This window comes from Anser cygnoides, chromosome 1, assembly GCF_040182565.1.
Source record: "Anser cygnoides isolate HZ-2024a breed goose chromosome 1, Taihu_goose_T2T_genome, whole genome shotgun sequence".
In the NCBI taxonomy this organism is placed as follows: domain Eukaryota; kingdom Metazoa; phylum Chordata; class Aves; order Anseriformes; family Anatidae; genus Anser; species Anser cygnoides.
Genome location: NC_089873.1, coordinates 63,733,793 through 63,752,498, shown reverse-complemented (window position 1 = coordinate 63,752,498; position 18,706 = coordinate 63,733,793). Strand labels below are relative to the sequence as shown.

General features: G+C 35.3%; 1 protein-coding gene across 1 annotated transcript in view; it reads right to left on the bottom strand.

Annotated features, from left to right (window-relative positions):
• Window positions 1–527: 527 nt before the first annotated feature.
• SYT10 (synaptotagmin 10) overlaps window positions 528–18,706 on the bottom strand; it is a 36,051-nt gene continuing 17,872 nt past the window's right edge. The window contains exons 3-7 of the mRNA XM_048057291.2: window positions 17,580–18,144; window positions 5,734–5,854; window positions 5,204–5,375; window positions 3,658–3,787; window positions 528–2,538 (exon numbers count right to left, since the gene is read on the bottom strand). Of these exons, the coding sequence (XP_047913248.1) occupies window positions 2,467–2,538; window positions 3,658–3,787; window positions 5,204–5,375; window positions 5,734–5,854; window positions 17,580–18,144 (1,060 nt within the window). The 3' untranslated portion in view covers window positions 528–2,466. The remainder of the gene's footprint in view (window positions 2,539–3,657; window positions 3,788–5,203; window positions 5,376–5,733; window positions 5,855–17,579; window positions 18,145–18,706) is intronic.

Below are 18,706 nucleotides of genomic sequence, written 5' to 3'. Positions count from 1 at the left end.
ACCACATTACAAAAAGTATTTTCTAGGCCACAAAGGCCACTGCTGATGTAATTTATATTAAGATACATGTATACACAAAATAGTTTTTCTATATCAACATATATATTTATGTACGTATAAGAACCTTGCAAAATCACTGTGAGAATGATCTAGGCCACAAAATCTCATGAAGATGATGATAGGAGAAAAAAATAACAACAAAACAGAAAGGAGATCTTGTTCTCCTATTTAAAATATTAGTCACCTGGAGCAAATGGAGGAATGAATTCTGCAAGGTTGCTCTGTAGTTATGGTGATGAAAATACAATCTTAATCAGGGAGGATCAGTATTCAGCATTACCAACTGTCTCTGGGAAATCTATTTCTGTCTAGAAACCATGAAAAGCAACCTGGGACAGACATTCAAAAACTTGGGTTGGAGCCTTTTTTTGTTATTATCATTAATATGTAAAGAATGCCTGAAAGCTTTATTTGTTTATTAGTTTGTTTTGCTTTCTGTATGTGCACAAAATTGTTTTACATTACTCCTCTTTTTTTTTTTTTTTTTTTTTTTTTTTTCCCTTAGAAACACCTGGAATGTAAAGACCAGCCTTCCCAGCTTTCCCAGAGCTGTCAAGACACTTTGGAGTACAACTGACTCTCTTAAGGATTAGTTACAGGAGGAGCTGGATCTTTATTAATGTTTTCTGTGTCAACCAGGTCAAACTAACCAACCCCAAAGTGTTCTTTAGAAGTCTGTCTAAGACCCCCTTTCCATTCAAAGCTAGATTAATTCCCACATTTTTTTCCATTATTGTAAAATAATCTGTTTTTCTCATGTATGACTCCTCTGTAACGTTTTGGAAAATACTATCTTCACATGTTTCTTTATATGTTATAAAGATACAAAAAGAGCCACCAACCCAATTTTTTCTAGTTGCACTTCAGCTTTCAAAATCTCAGGCCCAATCATTCAGTCTTTTCTGTGCTCTTCATAGAAAAAAAAAAAAAGAAAGGAAGAAAAAATATCTGATTGAGATAATCTGTAATAGGAAGAGTTAAATCCAGAAAATAATATGCACTTCTCTTCCATTTTTTAAATTATCTTACTTCAGGCAATATATATATATATATATATTTTTTTTTGTATTTGCTTTCACTCTGTGTTCTAATGAATAAGTTTACTAGTTTATAAAATTGTTACATTTCTTTTTTTTTCTTTTTTTTCCCCATATATATTGACACAAAACATATTTCAAATTCATATTAGACATCTAATTTGAGGCATCCAGCCAGGGACCAGAAACTATCCCACATGAACTATGTACTCAGTCAAAATAACTTCAAACAAAACTAACACTGTCATACTAAGTCAAGAATCAGAAAAATGTTTTGTGTAACTGAAAATTTTGTTCACGTTTTTGAATACTAAAATTCATTAAATAAATTCTTCTATTTCAGAGCATTCTCTTATCTACGGTTTGGCCTGAATAAAGACTGAAAAAGGACTGCATGATGCCCACAGCAAACAGGCTTTACTGAAGGGGCTAGATGCACCTCATAAGGAGACACCTACTACATCTCTGTGGAGCTATATCAACCTCTACATAGCTTCTTGTAGACACATTTGCTGTCCACAGTGATACGTTCAGATGTGTAGTTCAGTACCATGCAGACATCTGAGCTAGCTCTTCATCAACCAGTGGGTAGCTGAAACAAAACAGCTGCCAAGCACAGCTGCTTGTCCGGGTGCACATGCCTAGTGGTTATGACAGACAGGTTAATGATTTCCTGTAGGTGCAGTGGGTATCCTAATTGCTGGAAAGTTATAACTGCATAGATACACTTGTGGGACCTCTTCCTTAAAGGCTGAACTAAAACCCAGTGAAGCCAGTAGGGTCCTACTCAGCAAACTTGGCTTCAGTGTGTTATTGATCAGCCCTTTCTCCCTGCATAAGGAATGAACTAGTTTTCCATACAGTAAAAAGGTGACAATAGTTTTTTGTTGATATTATTTTCTCTTTTTCATGCAATATTCAGCTTGAAGTGTTTAGAATTCATACAGGATTTAGTGCAACTTAGAGATTTAATACAATAGCCATATATGACTATTTGCTCATCCTCAAAAGAATTACGCATTATGATATGCTGTGGTTTTGAATTGCTTAAGGGATTTTTTTTTCTGATTTCTTTGTCTATGCAAACATACAGATCATATAAAAACAACACTTGGATATGACACTGGATATATGCCAGAGAGAAAACAGGTGAATGAATTTTTATGAAGAAAGATTATATTCAGCTCAAGTCAATTTCATTCATAAGATAAGAAATTATTATAAACTGTAATATGACAGAATAGGAAAAATGTGTTTTAATACAAAAATATGGATACAGTTCGTCTGCAGAAGCCAAACCTTCTGTACATGTAGATGTGAGCTACATAGGAGCATTGGACATTGAACATGATGAATCCACTCTTGTTCCCTAGGGTGTAAGCGGTGGTTTTGGTGATGAACAAGATCCCTGGCTATCAAAACTGGTTGCTCGGCCAGGTAACTGCAAGAAAAATGTTAATTTTACAGATGTCATTAATATGGCCATGACTCACACTCAGATTCAGATGAGAGAATCCCTCAGAGAAGAACCTGAGTCACAACCAGACCCTTTCTGGATCAAACTCTTAATCAGAACTGATAATGGAAAGAAAATTCCTAAAGTGACCTCATAAAAATCTCTGACTCTTTCCACAGGAGTGGGTTTCACCATCCAGGGGTGATACCTCCTTCCTCAAACCTAAGTAATTCAGAGAAAGCAAGGAACCTATCAAAAGAGGCTTCAGTTTTGCACAGATCTTTTTCAGATGTTCTACTGAGGCCTTGTTGTTGGTTGTTTTTGTTTGTTTGTTTGTTTGCTTCTATCTGTTAGTGGAGATGCTGTGCAGCCATGTGCTACACGATCGAGAAGCCAAATGGACCATGTTGCTTTGGACAGCAGCTCATTTTTCTACAGAGATTGATTTAGGGGAGGGCTAGAAAGTGTGTCCTCTGTGTCCGAAAGTAGGGTCCACTCTTTCTTGAGACCTCAGTATGAATCTTTTCAAACCCAAACATAAAGAGCGTTTTGTATACAGAAAATCCATAAGATGTGGCCACAGCAGGCTGAAGAGGTAGTCTAAGCCCAGGGATCTGTAGGTATTATCACCCCTGCATGTGAATAAGCTTCCAACAAGTGTCTGCTTGAGTAACCCTGGAGGTAGCTGCTGGTATGTTCCTCAACTTAGCACAATTAGAAGGCCAGTTTCAGTTTAATGTTTTAGCAACATAACTGTTAATCTTAAATATTTTTGAATAGGAAATGATTGCTTTAGAAATGGTTGCAAATGATCTCTTATAAGTGGATGTAAGCTCCTTAATTTCTGGTATTTTAAATGTTTTAATATTACAATGCTATATCATGCCATATCATCATGAAAACTTTTGAAATGGAAAATTTAAATAAAGAGTAAACCCATGAAACTAGATTTAGACTGAAGTAATGATATTATAGCTGCTTGATAGATGGACAGTGACTCCCATGCTGCACTGAATTTAATGATTCTCAGAAGCACATAAATGTTAGAGAGAAAATAACACAAAATATTCAAAATACTGAGGAGAGAATTGTGTTACTTCTTACCTCTACCAGTGGATGCCAGTGAGTTATTGGTTTACGTGGGTAAGCCAACATTTCATTCCAATGATCTCTTCCAAGCCCTTCGGCATCAATTCCTGTCCGACATACCCCAATGACCTCATTGTGCCCTACTCTAGGAAACGTAAAGAGACAGATTTTTTTTTTTTTTTAATAAAAATAGTTTTAATAAAATCTGATGTATAATTCAATTTACTAGTTTAATGCAGCACAGAATCCATGCCCAAGGTTCTTCCATTATTTATTACAGATATTAGTTTTAGTAGTAATATAGTAATATGAAGATCTGTAATGGCAGCATCAAAAACCTCCAGCCACTACCAGAGTGCTTCTAGAAGCTATAAAAATAGCAGTGAAGACTTAACCTCTGCCATAAAAAGATTACAGCCCAAAAGACACAAAGACAGAAAAGGACCAGGTTACACCAAATGATCTAGAAGGAAAGCATGTTTAAATTTTGTTGCTGAGGAAGGTGAAATAATAAATTTCCTGCTCCAGGGAATAAATTTCCTGTTCTAAATGCTTCAGACATAATTTCACACTACATTTCCTAATTCTAACTGATGTGGTAATTGGAACTTCAGCCAAAAATGTGAAAGACAAGGGGTGTAACCATAACAGGCTATACCTTAATATTTCTACATGACTGTTGAGGGAATCCAGAAGGTCATTTTCTGCACCTGGCTTACAGATGCCTTAGAATAACGTTTCCTACTTTTCTCTTACTGAATGCTTTGAAAGGAACAGCTGATGGGCATTGAAGGTGTACAAGTTGCTGTGCTATCCTCCCCCTAATAGCACTGCAGTACCCCTTTCATATTTGAATGGGAATGCCTTCCTGACTGAAGTTAGAAAAAAATGAAACCTGATGCTGAGGAAAAATAATCTGAGTTTTGTGTTACTAAACTGGACTTTCACTGTTATTTGCCCTGCAATCTCAAGAACTCATTACTAATAGCCCTTGAACAATGCAGACTTGGCTCAGACATGATATTGTCAATCATTGTCTAATTTAACCTTCAGTCTTAGTGCTACTCTAAGCAGCAGTCTCTTCAGTTCTCAGTGAGGTTACAGATTTGTTGAGGCTTGGAAACATTATCAGTGAGGGCTGAACCCAAAGGTTACAAAGCTTCTTTATTGCATCAACCAAAGAATTACTTATGACTTATTATGACTTAATACAATGAGACAATTAAGCCCCTAATTCTTCCATTGTCTTTTAAACTAGAAGACACACTTGACAAACTTTTTGCATAGTCCAGCCACCAGATGGGGACAGAAATGCCAATGTTAGTGGCAGGTAAGAAGATTGAGAGGTTTCTTCCTCATCACAGTTATTTATGACAGAAATAAAATGAACTGAGCTTTAAAAGTTGAGGAAGCTTTAAACTGCTTCAGGAAAAGGTCCGAAGGCTTTCTCTTTTGTGATACTGAACCTACTTGAATGTTCAGGGAGGTAGAAATCGGTTGCTTGCAATGATCAGATAATGTCTCACTGAAGATTAATGTTCAGAGAGCAAACTGTGCTTACCGATCATAATCCATCACTGCAATGGAGAGGCTGACCTGGTCCACATTCTCTGGAGGGATATCAAAGATGATGGCCTCGTTATAAACTGGATTGAGTGTGTTCTTCTTCGTGGTTGTTTTCCGCTTTTTCAGTCTTCGACCCTCACACATTAGTGACACTTTGACATATGGATCTGAGTAGCAAATAATCAGTTGTGTGCACTTGGACTCAAAGTCATTCAAATATGTATCATAAAAGCAGTGTTTTTGTAGGTATGTCATATTGATAAGACACAAAATGACAAAAATTTTATGACCTTGGGAAACTGTGTTTTCAATGTGCTGTCAATGCAATGCAAAGGTATAGGCTTCTGAATAAATGTACTAAACGTCATACCAGAGATAGCAAGTAGATCTGTACAGAAAGTATACACACTCTCTTACTGGTTCCTTTCACAACCGTGTTAAACATACATATACAAAAAAGGAGTTGCTATTTGTCCACTTTCTGAATAGACTCTACCTTGTTATTTAAAAAAGAAGTAGATTCACCTGATGAGCCAGTTATATCCATTGCTTTGAGATTTCTACATTTGATGACTGTTAATGTCATTCTCCCAGCAGTAGGCAAATAACAAAGGGAAAACATGATCTCACCCAAATCTATGCTTTCCTGAAAAAGAAAAGCAATAATTATCTGACCATAAGGCCAAAAATTAATGCAAAATTCAGATCATGCAAAATTTTAGAAATAATTTTACATTCACAGAGACTTCTTTCTGCAGCTTCAGATGCATTCAAAGAGATTATAAACAAGAATATTCAGAAATTACTTCTACAAAATATGGAAAGAGTAACAATAGGATAACATTTTAGTGACAGGATCTGGAATTGCTAAACTGAGAATTTAAATCAAAAACATGGTCAAAAATTTTTTGATGTCTGATACATTTGTGTTGAACTCACATTGGAAAAGGTGATGAATGTAGAATGTTAAGTTCTGCCCTTGATAAGACTCAGATTCCGTCATCCCCAGTAGAAAGAAATCAAGTGGGATATTTAAATGACACACATTTCCTTGCAGTTTGGCCACTGAAATGTAGGAGTTTTATTTGTGCACATATGTACGCACATGAAAAGTTCATCCTCAGAGCTTTGAAAAAATGAAAGCACTTGTAAATGTTGCCAACCTTCTTGCTTTTATTGTGTTTTGGGGGTTCTGTACCAGAAGAAAAACAAAGCAAAAGAGTAACACCTCTAACTTTCCTGTCTCAGGGATAATTTCTAGGAGGATGGTATACTAGAAAAGATGGATAAGGTACATATGGATCTTAATAATACTCACAGAAAGATAATTTCTTTATTGAGACCATGTGCTGCAAATTCAAACAAAATGATGTTGCTATACAGTTCAGATGCTACAGCATTTGAGGAATGTGATCTAAAGAAGAGAGGTTCCATCAATTCTTGTTTTTTCTCTCATGAGGAGAGCATGTGATTTCTCTAATATCACACAAGATTAGTTGTTGAGATATTAGTTATGTTCCAAACTGTTTCTGTTCTTTTAAGATTTTAAATACCTCTCCCCCACTCCAAAAATCCAACACACAAACAAACAACAACAACAATTAACAACAACAAAAACATATTAAGAACAATTTAGAATTTTTAAATGAAAGTTTTTAAGGAGCTTGTAAGGCAGTCAGTTTAGTAAGGCAGCAATTCTCAAGTTTGGTCATATGATCTCAAAAGACTATTTTTGACATTACTAAAAAGCCTATTTTTAATATCCCAGCTTCAATATGTTATCTGTCAAACCTGCAACTACTCTGAGTGTGAATTTGAGAACTACTGGATTTATGGTACAGCTGTTCTAGCATCAGAACACAAGTGTGATACATTTTCAAATGATACATGCTAAAATAATCATTGTTGTGTATATGACAAATATGTTGCTAATAGTTATGAGACAGAGTGGGACTTCACGTATTTCAGCTCCTTATTGGAATAGTTTTATTATCTTTTTTTTTGTTAATGCTTTATCTAAATTGAAGTAGGTACTTCAGATCTTTCTTGATGGACTTAACTACGTGCCTCTTTTTCTTTTTCTTTTTCTTTTCTTTTCTTTTCTTTTCTTTTCTTTTCTTTTCTTTTCTTTTCTTTTCTTTTCTTTTCTTTTCTTTTCTTTTCTTTTCTTTTATTTTATTTTATTTTATTTTATTTTATTTATTTTATTTTATTTTATTTTATTTTCCTGCCTTGCAGACTCTAGCTCAAAGAATGTAGTTTTAGAATATCTTTAAATTCTCTGCTGCACTGTTAATAAAATATTGTCTTTTGGCTGGTTGGTTCACATGTTCAGTCATTTTACTGGGTTTCTGTTCTGAGAATTAATAGATTGATATGTATTGATAGATTGATATGACATGCTACGAGGGGAAATTTCATACATGTAAAGATTTCTCAGAATTTCAAAATTATTTAGCTCATTCAGTCTACTTTGGATAAACAGCCATTTGACATCCCCTTTGCCCAACCCCTTACTTTGCCACACACAATGAAGAATTTGTGCCACAGAATACACACATAGAAAGTGAGCAAATTTACTTTCCTATTTCAGAAAATATAAATAGAACTTGAACAAATGACGTGTAATTCTTTTCAATCATTTATTGAAGTGATAGATGTCCTCTATTATACTTTGCAGTTTTGTCACATCTGAAATCTATTTTAAACACAGCTTCTGTTACTAACATTGCTTTCTGAATTCAGTCTGATCATTGATCCTCATATGTGTGTATGAAATACATTTCACTCTTTTGTTAGAAAAGTAAACACAGTTCCCCCATATCTAGCACTTCAAAGTGTGAGTTCTGTGTTGAGAGAGGTGATGAAGATGGATTGTATCATAGAGCATAGTGGGCAGAACATGAAAAAGACTAAGAGGGCATAAATTCTTCTTTCAGAGAGATGATTTGTGTAGGTGAATAGAGAAAAAGTCTTCCCCCCCAAGAGCTGTGTATGAATTTGAGTCTTCTATTATCTCTTTCTGTAGAGAAATTATATGCACTCAGAAGTTTTGGTGAGCTGAAATTATAAACAAGAACACAGACAGCGCTATTTAACATGACTTAAATGCTTTTAAAAAAACATTGCTCAAAATACTTTCAAAACTCTTTATGATTGTTACCTCACCTTAGTTTTCTGCAACCTGTGGAAACCTCAGTGCTTAATAAAATGGCAACAATTTGAGGCTTATGCTTGATCCTTTTTCTTTCCTTTCTAATCCCCATGCACTGAAATTATATTGAAAATGAGCTTGGAAAATCCCTTGCAATCAAACCCAGAGTTTTTGACCATGAAATGAATAAACAAGATGCCTTAATGCACAAATAATGATTAGACAATGAACGAGGGGGATGTTTTCACTCCGCACAGCAGGCTGTCCACTGAAATTACCAGGGCTCTGTAATCTGTGCTCTGGTACTCCTCAGTTTGAAGTAAAAAGTTACGGGTTTAGAATTGGAAAAATTATCTTTACCATTCCAATGTTTATGCAGGAATCTTCTGACACCTATGACCTATGCCTAGAGAAAAAGTGGCTCATGTTGCCCTGAAATGCCTGATTTTCACATTGTGGAACAACTCATACTGCTCTATGCAATAGATAAATTCTTCAGTAGAATAGAATACACATTACTTCAGATAAACATAGTCTATGTCAAAGATATTTATGAGCATCTCGTTGTACGATCAAAGGGCTAGAAATAAAATGCGTAGTTACCCTGCACAAGGCAGTAGACACCATGTAACTCACCTCCTTTTGAAGTTCTTTTGAAGAATTGAGGATAAAATTATTCACATATAAATAAATACTATCAGAGGCTGGGTATCACATAAAATGGCTGGGTCATCACCAGTTTTGTTTTCTGTTTTTCTTAACTTGTATGTTAGAGGTTCATAAATTTGGAGACGAAAACACAGGTGCAGACTTGGATAATGAACAAAGTAAAACTCTACATTTAAGCTTTTCATGAAAGTCTGTCTACTGCCCTGATTATAATGAGTAACATTTTTAAACAGCCTGGGTGCTTAGGTATTATTGATTTTAATTGAGATTTAAAAATAGGATTTAAATTACTTCAGAATCCCAGCGCTTTAGAAAATTCATATTTCTCTCACTTTATAATACACTTGATAAATAAGTTCACACAACTCATCTGACAGGAACCCTTCAGTACAAGCAAATCTATAGAAGCCAAAGCATGGACCACATCAATAACTACGCCTGCACTGCATTCCACTTCAAACAAAACACAATTCAGAAAACATGAACCTGGAACCAGAGGCTGCCTCTCCACACTTTTTAAACTATCCTTCATATTATCTTGCATGTACTATATATTAGCATATAACTTTTGTTAGAGTAGTTGTGCATTACTTAGGTAACTCTCATTAAATTTTCTTCCTTTCCTTCGCCTATTTTGAGTTTTTTTTTTCTTCTTAAATTAATCTTAGATTTCAATTAACAGCCAACTTTACAGATGTTTGTAATGATAAAAAAAAAAAGAAAAGAAACTAGCATAGCTGCACTAAGACGAAAATAAGCATTTGTTTGTAATGCCTATCTCTTCTTCATTTATTTCCCTTTTGTGTACACAAGCCATCATACAGAACTAAGGAACTGGAACAGTGGTAAGTGCTATACCAGCTTCAGTTATTTTTATGGTTCCCAATCTACTTCACTGTCCAATCCATTTTCTGGTAGAGCAATACTAGAACAAAATAAAACAGAGAAAACACAGACTTCAAATGTGTCAGCTACTGAGATGAATTTGATTTTTTTTTTAGCTATACAACACAGATTCTTTGAATAGTGTAATTCTTATCCCACACAAGAAACCAAACCAAAAACTAATCAGCTGCCAAGGATCTGTATGCATTCATTGCTCCATGGGGTTTTGGTATATCAGTCCAGGGGTTGGCAAAATCAAACAAAAAATAATTATTCTACTATTTTATCAGACTCACTGAAGAGCAGTGGTCTCACCTTCACATTTAACCCTGTAGAGGCAGTAGCAGCATTTCTACGGAAATGCTCCATGTTCACAATGTGGATAAACAGTGGAGGGGTGTAAGAATTTTGAAGCCCTTCAATGGGAACATCAATTAGTTTGATCAAATTTTTAGAACTGTTGTTGCTGGAGAAAGTTTTCCTGTTTCTCACTCTGATTAATGTTTCCAGTTACCATTGAATTCAATCAGAGAGAACTTTCAGCTGAGAATATCTGCAAATTCATTGAGGAAGTTAGTAAGACAACCTTTCGCATTCAAGGAAGTTTCTTCTCATATATAATCCTGAATTGAATGGGAAAAAATATTTACTGATTTAAGTTGACAGTGAGAGAACTTGTGCAGTGTTCCTCCAAGATCTTTGCTGGTTTCATGTGCTAGCAGGAGAGAAGAGATGACAGAGAGCTGATACATGAAATACAGTGTCATTTTTGCATCAAATTTTGATGGAAAATGTACTCTAGCCATTTGCTTAACTGATGTTTGTTTCATGCCTTTCCCTTTTTCAAGTTTTGCAATTCAAACAAAATCTTAAAACAACAACTCAGTGATCTATGTAAATGTTACTGGAACTCAAAATATTATATACTTTTATTGGTACTAGAGTGTCATTAATTTATGTTGTTAAAATATGAATTATTTGCATAATTAATATTGCACTAGAAATCTAATTTCCTAAAAACCATCCTGGGTAGTTTCATTTTCCTTCTGATTATCATAATCTATGGCAATAAATTAATTCTTAATCTCAATTTTATTATCTAGAACTACTTTCCTAATAATTGTAATTTAAATGATGTTTTAGTGATTACGTGAGAAAGTAGAATAGTGAAAATGCTTACAGTGACATGAATTTATTTTGCACTTATTTCCTAAGTAAATGATTTGCACATTTTCTCTTTTAATTTTCTTACTGTATATTGAATGAGCAATTGTACTAACAATCATTTACTAGATGTGAAAGAAGTCATTCAGGCATTTGCATTTCTAGACTCTTAGCTGTTCAGTCACACTGAGGACTGTCTTTCTGTTTAGTATGCAATTAAAAAAAAAAAAAAAAGACCTTGGATTTTTTGAATACTTCAGAAGGATAATTTCCCAAAATGAAATTTATTATTTCCAATAAAAGCTATCTTTGCATGACCTCAGTCTTCAAGAATCAGGGATGAAATAAAAGATAAAGCTAAATGTTGGGGGTTGAATGAAAAAAAAAGAGAAGCTTGTCCCCTCAGAGAGTCAGCTAAGCTTAATGTATTAAGACATTTCTGCTTTTGAGGTGTAGATCAAGAATTAGAAGAATGATAGAAAAGAGGAGTACAGAGCTCTAACAATCTGTTTTCTCATCTGTGCATTTTGACTTTGATGATATTTATGTTATCACAGACATTGTCAAAAGCTACCTGAAGCTCAATAGGACAGAGAATTCTCCCATCTCTCAAGAGGATTTCACTTTGGAAATCTTGTCCCCACAGCTAATATTTATCTCCCTCTTCTGTTAGTCTTTGCATATCAAATTCAACTCTTCTTCTTCTTCCCAGCACCACTTATTGATTGAGCTGTTCTCCTGGGAAATAAATCAATCAGATTTGTGTTTGTTCTTGCCTCTGTGGAAGATGGTCTGGAGACACTGGGGCCTGTTGCTTCATAATGACTGTGTCTACTGCTTCTGGAGGCCTAAATCTTGTTTTAGCCTGATATCCTGATTGCTCTGGGTAAGCGCAGCTGCTGATTGTGGTCCTGATTGCAGAGAGAGGACTCCCTGAGACAGCAGGCTGGGTCCAGCAGGCTGAATGCTCTCAACAGGAGATCAGGAAACCTCCTGAGTGCTTCTTTTGTCATCCCCTCTGTACATAGCCATCTGCCTTGTGTTAGTACGGAGGTAGTTTCATTTTGCCAGACAGCAAGGAAGCCCATTCCTGCTTCAGAACAGCTGGGGACAGAGATACTTATGCGACCTAACTGTGGCATCTATTGGCATGTGAATGAAACAGGAACTAAGTGGCTTCAAATACAGAGATGCACTTCTGAAGCAGCAATGCATTGATTGCAAAGAGAATATTTGCAGCGAGAAACTCAGAGAGTGCTTAGGGTATAGCAGATCATCAAGCTGAACACTTTAGCATAGCTACCATGTACCACCTGGACACAGAAATATTAATTTTCCTTGAGGAAATTGTATTTTTCATTCATCTAATATTTCCTACTTTTAAGGCAGACTGAAAGTAGCAGTTTGCCTCCAGCAACACAGAATATTAAAATAATTTGTTGTTTCAAACTACTAATAATAATTCAATAATTCATTCAACTCAATTTGTTCAATAATTCAATCATTCAATAATAATCAAAGCCTTCCCTGCTTTCAGTAACTGGAAAGAAACTTGCCCTTTCTCTATTGTCTTTTCTTGTTATCACCCAGACCTAAGGCAGTCCCAAACCTAAATGAAAAACCTAAACACTTTTCCTGTAAAGACTGCCCCAGAATATTGTCTCATCTACTCAGCAGCAGGTGATCACATGGATCCTTTATATCATCATCACTGATTGGAAATGGCAAGTGCCAGCTATTCTTGGCTATTAGGGGGCTGTTCCCATTATAGAGATGATAAATGTACTTACAAGCCTTTACTTTTTCATGTTTAACATTGTTTCATAGCTTTTATGGATATTTCCAGAAACAACAGTGGTGTAAACCCAGTTTGATGAGGGTGGTTAATTGTAGGACACAGTCTCTTACATTCCCAGTGATAAAACATTTCCTAATAATGCTGCTCTTTGAATGCCAAAAAATCTGATAATCCTTATAATGTGACCTTAAATTTTGACTACATAAACAAATCTATGTCAGCTCTGTACCACTATTACATTACTCAGAGTATGGTCCAGTGTGTTATTTTTATCCACTTATGAAATAGCATAACTATGAGGAAAATTAATCAAAGACAATGGTTGCAATTGCTCTAGACGGACTGCAGAGGTAGGCTTAATTTTTGTTTGATTTTGTTTAAATCAGAAGAATCTCTCAATCTCTCTTCATAACAGAAGTCAATGTCAAATAGGATTACCTGTGTGATGTCCTACACTGGCGAGTGTTTGAGATAGATCTACTGAGACAAATGTTACTGTCTAGTTTTTTTGTTTGTTTGTTTTTAAGTTACCTAAGCATTTCTGTCTTTTCCAACAATGTTATTCACTTATATTCCAAGTGCTTTAGAAATAGCAGTCACTCATCATGTGCATCATATGAAGTCTGTATCCTTACATAACCTTTTACAACCTTTAACATCCCACTTCACAAATGGGAAAACTGAAGCACTGTAATGTTTGGTGCTGGAAATGAAGTAGTAATCAAGTTCCATCCATCTACATGAGATAATTCAAGAGGCTACAAATATGTGACATCTCCATGACTAACATCCCCAGGAGATGACCATTATCCTGGAAGTGGCTTTCATTTAAATGTTAAGTCCTATTAATTTTTTAATCCGATTGCATAGTGTCGTATAATTGGTTACACTAATGGAGTTCACAGAATACCTTTACTTTCCACGAATATTTTGGGCAATGATGTTAGAAGCAGAGATTTCCAAAGCAATCTATCAAGATTAAAAGAATAATCAGAAGTTAATACACTTTTAAATCCAGAAAGTGTTAGATCATAACAAGAGGGGGACTTTTATCCTGAGTGATTTTACAATACTGAATATTTGCACTTAAATGCTTGTTATCAATTCAAATACATTTTTTTTTTTAGTATTCACTATATATAGACAGTAACAAACCTCAGAAATATATGCAAAGCTCACAAGCACTTTGCAAAAACAGAAGGCAGATTTTTTGACTAAATAGTTCATGTAATATTGTTTGCTTTTGATGCTTTGAACTAATCCCCTATAGTGTTTTAAGAACTACAGTATTCCAATATACTGAACAACCTCTGCAGGTGGTCCAAAGCTGCCTCTGGTTTGTCTTTTTATTAATCAATCAAACAAACAAAAGTAAATGATGGATTATTTATTGAAAGTTCAACCACCCAGTTATAAGCAAAAATTGGGGATGTTAATATCATCAGATACTTCTTTTTCACAATCAATTTTACACCAAATTTATCTTGGTAAATAAACATTAAAAATGAAAATGGTTTAGCACTTATAACAGGTACATGCTACATATTATACAACAGCTACAGGTTTCCAACAAAACATGTAACAGAGAAACAATGATATGAATGAAAAATTAAAGGAACAAAATACAAACTACAAAAGATGAATAAATGTCAATAATTGAAAACTATAAGAATAAAAATGAGTACATGAGGGACCAATCCTGCACTTCTAAAATCATTTCAAATGACTATCTTGAGGGAAAAAAAAAAAAAGAAGAAAAAAAAAGATTCAAACTGTGGTCTCCCACAGATTCACTGGTTTTATGGCCAGAAGAACTCAATGCAACCATCCAGTCTGATCTTCCCTAGGTTTTGTATTTCCTGTATCAAATAAAAAAAACCTTGCAAGCAAAGCCTTTAAAATTCTCTTAACTACTGACAGTCTTTGCATAATGGACAATCTCCTGATCTGCTGTGGTAACGTTCTTCATTGGTAAAATTTTACAGTCCATTTCCTTGGTAAATCTGTAAATCTCTTCAACTCCTAGACTGTAGAACCTTGTGTCATGAAATCAGATTCTTTCCAACTAGGTAATAGGAATGGGATTTAACCAATTTCTAACTTCTCAACAGAAAATCCTTGACTATGGAAAAGACATAAAAGACTCAAAGCTGAGGAGAGGCCACTTCTGTGGTGTATTTTAAGTTTTTAGCTCTTTTAAGTTTTGAGTTCTTTGAGCTCTTACTTTTCCTGTTTTCTACCACTTACAATTTAGCAACTGTATGAGTAAACCATTGGGTACAGGAAGCATGTCTGAACAGTAAGGCTGGAACCTTCATACAACATACATGAAAACAGAGCAGAGGCGATGAAGGAAAAAGAGTGAGAGAAATATATTTACATATTGGCATCTTGGTTCCTATGCTATACAATGTAAGTATGGACCTTCCTGCTAAGACAGCCACTTTATTTATTTATTTATTTATTTATTTGTTATTATAGGTTCTTTATGAACACCAAAGCATGTGTTCCTGGAGAACAGTTATTTTTCACTAATTGCAAAACTATTTGAGTCATATTTTTCAAAGCTTGACCCAAGTCCTACTGACTCTGGCAAGCACTAACTGCTAGTTAGTGACACTGGTAAACTTTAGATCTGGTATGTAACTCTATAATTCCTTACTGATTAACGTCTTATGCACTGTTTATTGCTATGCAGGATTGGCTCCCTCATCTTACAGTTTCTGAAGTGTTGGAATTATTAGTAAGCAAATTTTAATCTACATGAAACAACTGAAGTAAAACACAAGGCAACACATTGCACATATAATAACAGAACACCCTATAGGAGGGTTTCATTTTCAGAGGAAAAATCAAATAAATCAGTTTCTTACATAATTAGCTGAGAATAAGGTAAGGCTTGTGAAAGTAAGCAGTCATTGAATACTAGAATATATTTCCTATTTTTGTGTGTGTTTATTGTTAACGGTTTAGGTGAGGACAACTTATTCAGCCTGAAAGGCTGAAATCCAAAAACTAAATGCTTTCTCCTAAATTTCATACACACTAAAAAAAAAAAAAACAAAAACAAAAAACACAGAATGAACTAAGCACTATATCTGCACGTTCCAACCCTTAGTGATGAAGAAACTTGGATTAGAATTCAGTGCCAAGATTAGCAAGCCTTTTCATCCAGATGTTTATCAGCATCCCTCCCCACAGCATCATCTGATATGGCATTTCAATTTGCCTAAAACCAGTGATGAACAATCCAGGTATTCTAACTTACTGAAATTGTTCTATTTGTCAGCTAAAGATCTCACTCATATGCCTGTATATATATATATAATGTTACTAGGATATTATTCCATTATTCCAAGACCCTAAACACAGATTTAATTTTAAAGGTTGGAAACATAGCTCTTAATTTTACCTTATATCTGAGCTTGATCAAATAAAGCGTACATAGTTGTGGTTTTCTGGACATGTGCCAGAGGCTGTTCAGGCCAGTTTGGTAAACCCCACAGTTAAAATAAATATTTTCCAGAATTCACAAACTTCTGAAAACTGCCCTCATTATGAGACCATAACTCTCTTGTACTTCTCTCTCCAGGAAACATATTGCTCATACTCATACTGGTGAGCAAATCCAAGTCCTCTTTGTCTTCCTAGTCATGCAGACCTACATTTCCCTGTCCAGCAGGTATGCACAGCATGAAAATATTTGGGAAAAGAAGCATGGGAAGCCTCTGGCTCTATCAAAGGAATGGTGTGAAGCTTCTGTCAATGAAGCAATGTCTAGTACTTCTCTGTCCTCTGTTCATCCCTGCTACCCTATAGATGGCAGTCCAACTCATGCTTAAGGACACGGATGACAGACTGTTTTGGTTATCTCTACAGAACAATGGATGGGAAATTTTTCTACATAAATAAGATAGCTTAAAAACAAAACAAACAAAACAAACAAACAAACAAAACAAGCAATCAAAAAACACTTGTTTCCCCCTTCTTCTCAAATTCTAGCCAGGGAAGATGAGTTTGGATTTCTATGTTAACAAAGATAATGGCTGGACACTGTTGTTTTTCCTGATGGTAGCTTGTCACCTGTTCTATGAGTGAATTGCACAGACCTCCTTTTCTTGCTCACAACAACAACAAAATAACAACTTCTTTTTCCTAACTTTCCTTCCCTGTGTCTCTTGAGTTTTGCTAGCAACCAACAGCAACACAGATACATCTACTAGGGGACCATAGGCACAGGGCAGCCAGCAAAGAACATTTTAAAGTTCAAGTATTTTGAGCCTCTCATGTCTCTCACAGGATCCCAACCCCATAAAAATCTGCTAACAAGTGCAGAACGGGCTCTGCTCCTTAATAGATGGTTACTTTGAAGGACAGGGTATTTTCCTGCCAGGAAAATGCTAATAGCTCTTGTTAAGCAGTGACTTTTTGTGATGTACTATTTAATTAATAAACCTAATTTACATTTGTACAGTGAGCCATGAGGATGATGGTATGTTCTCAGAATTTTTTAGTAATTAAATTTTATAGATTCCTAAGCATCTTATTCTCTGTGCTTAAAGGAAAATATTGACTTTTTTTTTTTTTTTTTTTTTGTCTTCCAGAATCTGCTGATAAACAGGATGCTCTGCCATCATGAACTACAAAAGAAAAATGAAAATATCACATTAATGGTTTTGGTAATGGTAACACATTACTTACTGTGGTGGCACAGTGGATGTCTTTCCATACATTGGCTTCCCTGGAGAGATCTGAGACTTCAAAAAGGTTATCAAGAATTACTTCCCCAATCATGTCATGTCTAGAAAATCTGTCAAAATCATAAACACTGAAATGCAATTTCCTGTTGCTGAGTTGATCATAGGCTACAGGAAACTGAAAGGTTTCATCAAAGACAGGATTTAATGTCTTTCTGTGAACTCGTGTCTGAAACTTCTTTTTCCTATCTGGAAGCAGATACATCTTAACGTAGGGGTCGGATGTTCCTGTGAAGTCTTTAGCAGGCAGATCTAAGGCTTTGATAATTGTGACAGCCAGAAGTTCATTCTCATAATCATACCGGAGAGTGAAATTAAGTTTTCCACATGTTTTCACATCTTCTTGTTGCCCGTCAGAATCCACAGACTTCTGTTTGTAGAGTTCTGGTTTTATTCTTCCAATGCTGGTTGTTGTCTCTCCCCTTTGTAAAATTGGATCTGTCCCCATGTTAAAATCAACACTGGACACTTGCATCTGTCTTGGCAAGTGCCTCCTGAAAGAATTGTGCCTGCACACACACACACAAAATGAGCCATAGTTACCTCCAGAAAAAGACCTGGCTATTCCTAAATAGAAAATACATCGAGAAGACTAAATTAATAAGGGTTTGTATCTTTAAAATAATTTTAAAACAATCCCCCAAATGTTTTACAAGTGTTAAAGCATCTTTGAGAGGAAATGATCATTCAGAATGAACTTCTTGACCCGAGAGACACCCAGTGTCCTGGCAATACATATATTTATCACCTCATTTTCAAGCTATGCAGCTGAGACTGCATTGAGGTTCTTTCAGAGAACAAGTTCACAGTTCCAGCATTACTTGATCCCACTGTGCTATTGCATGGATAAAATGTAGCCATGAAGAAAAAAATCACCTACAGACAACAGACTTCCTTCCTGTTGTTTGGAGGCATTCATTGGCTGTTTTCCAATTAAATGTTTACCATGCTTAACACTGATTGCTGTGAAAGGCCTGAAAAGGCCATGCAAAGTTTAGTTTGGAGGTTTTCAGCATAGTGCTTTGCCATCACACAACATTTTATGTATATCTATTGGGTATTCAGTACACT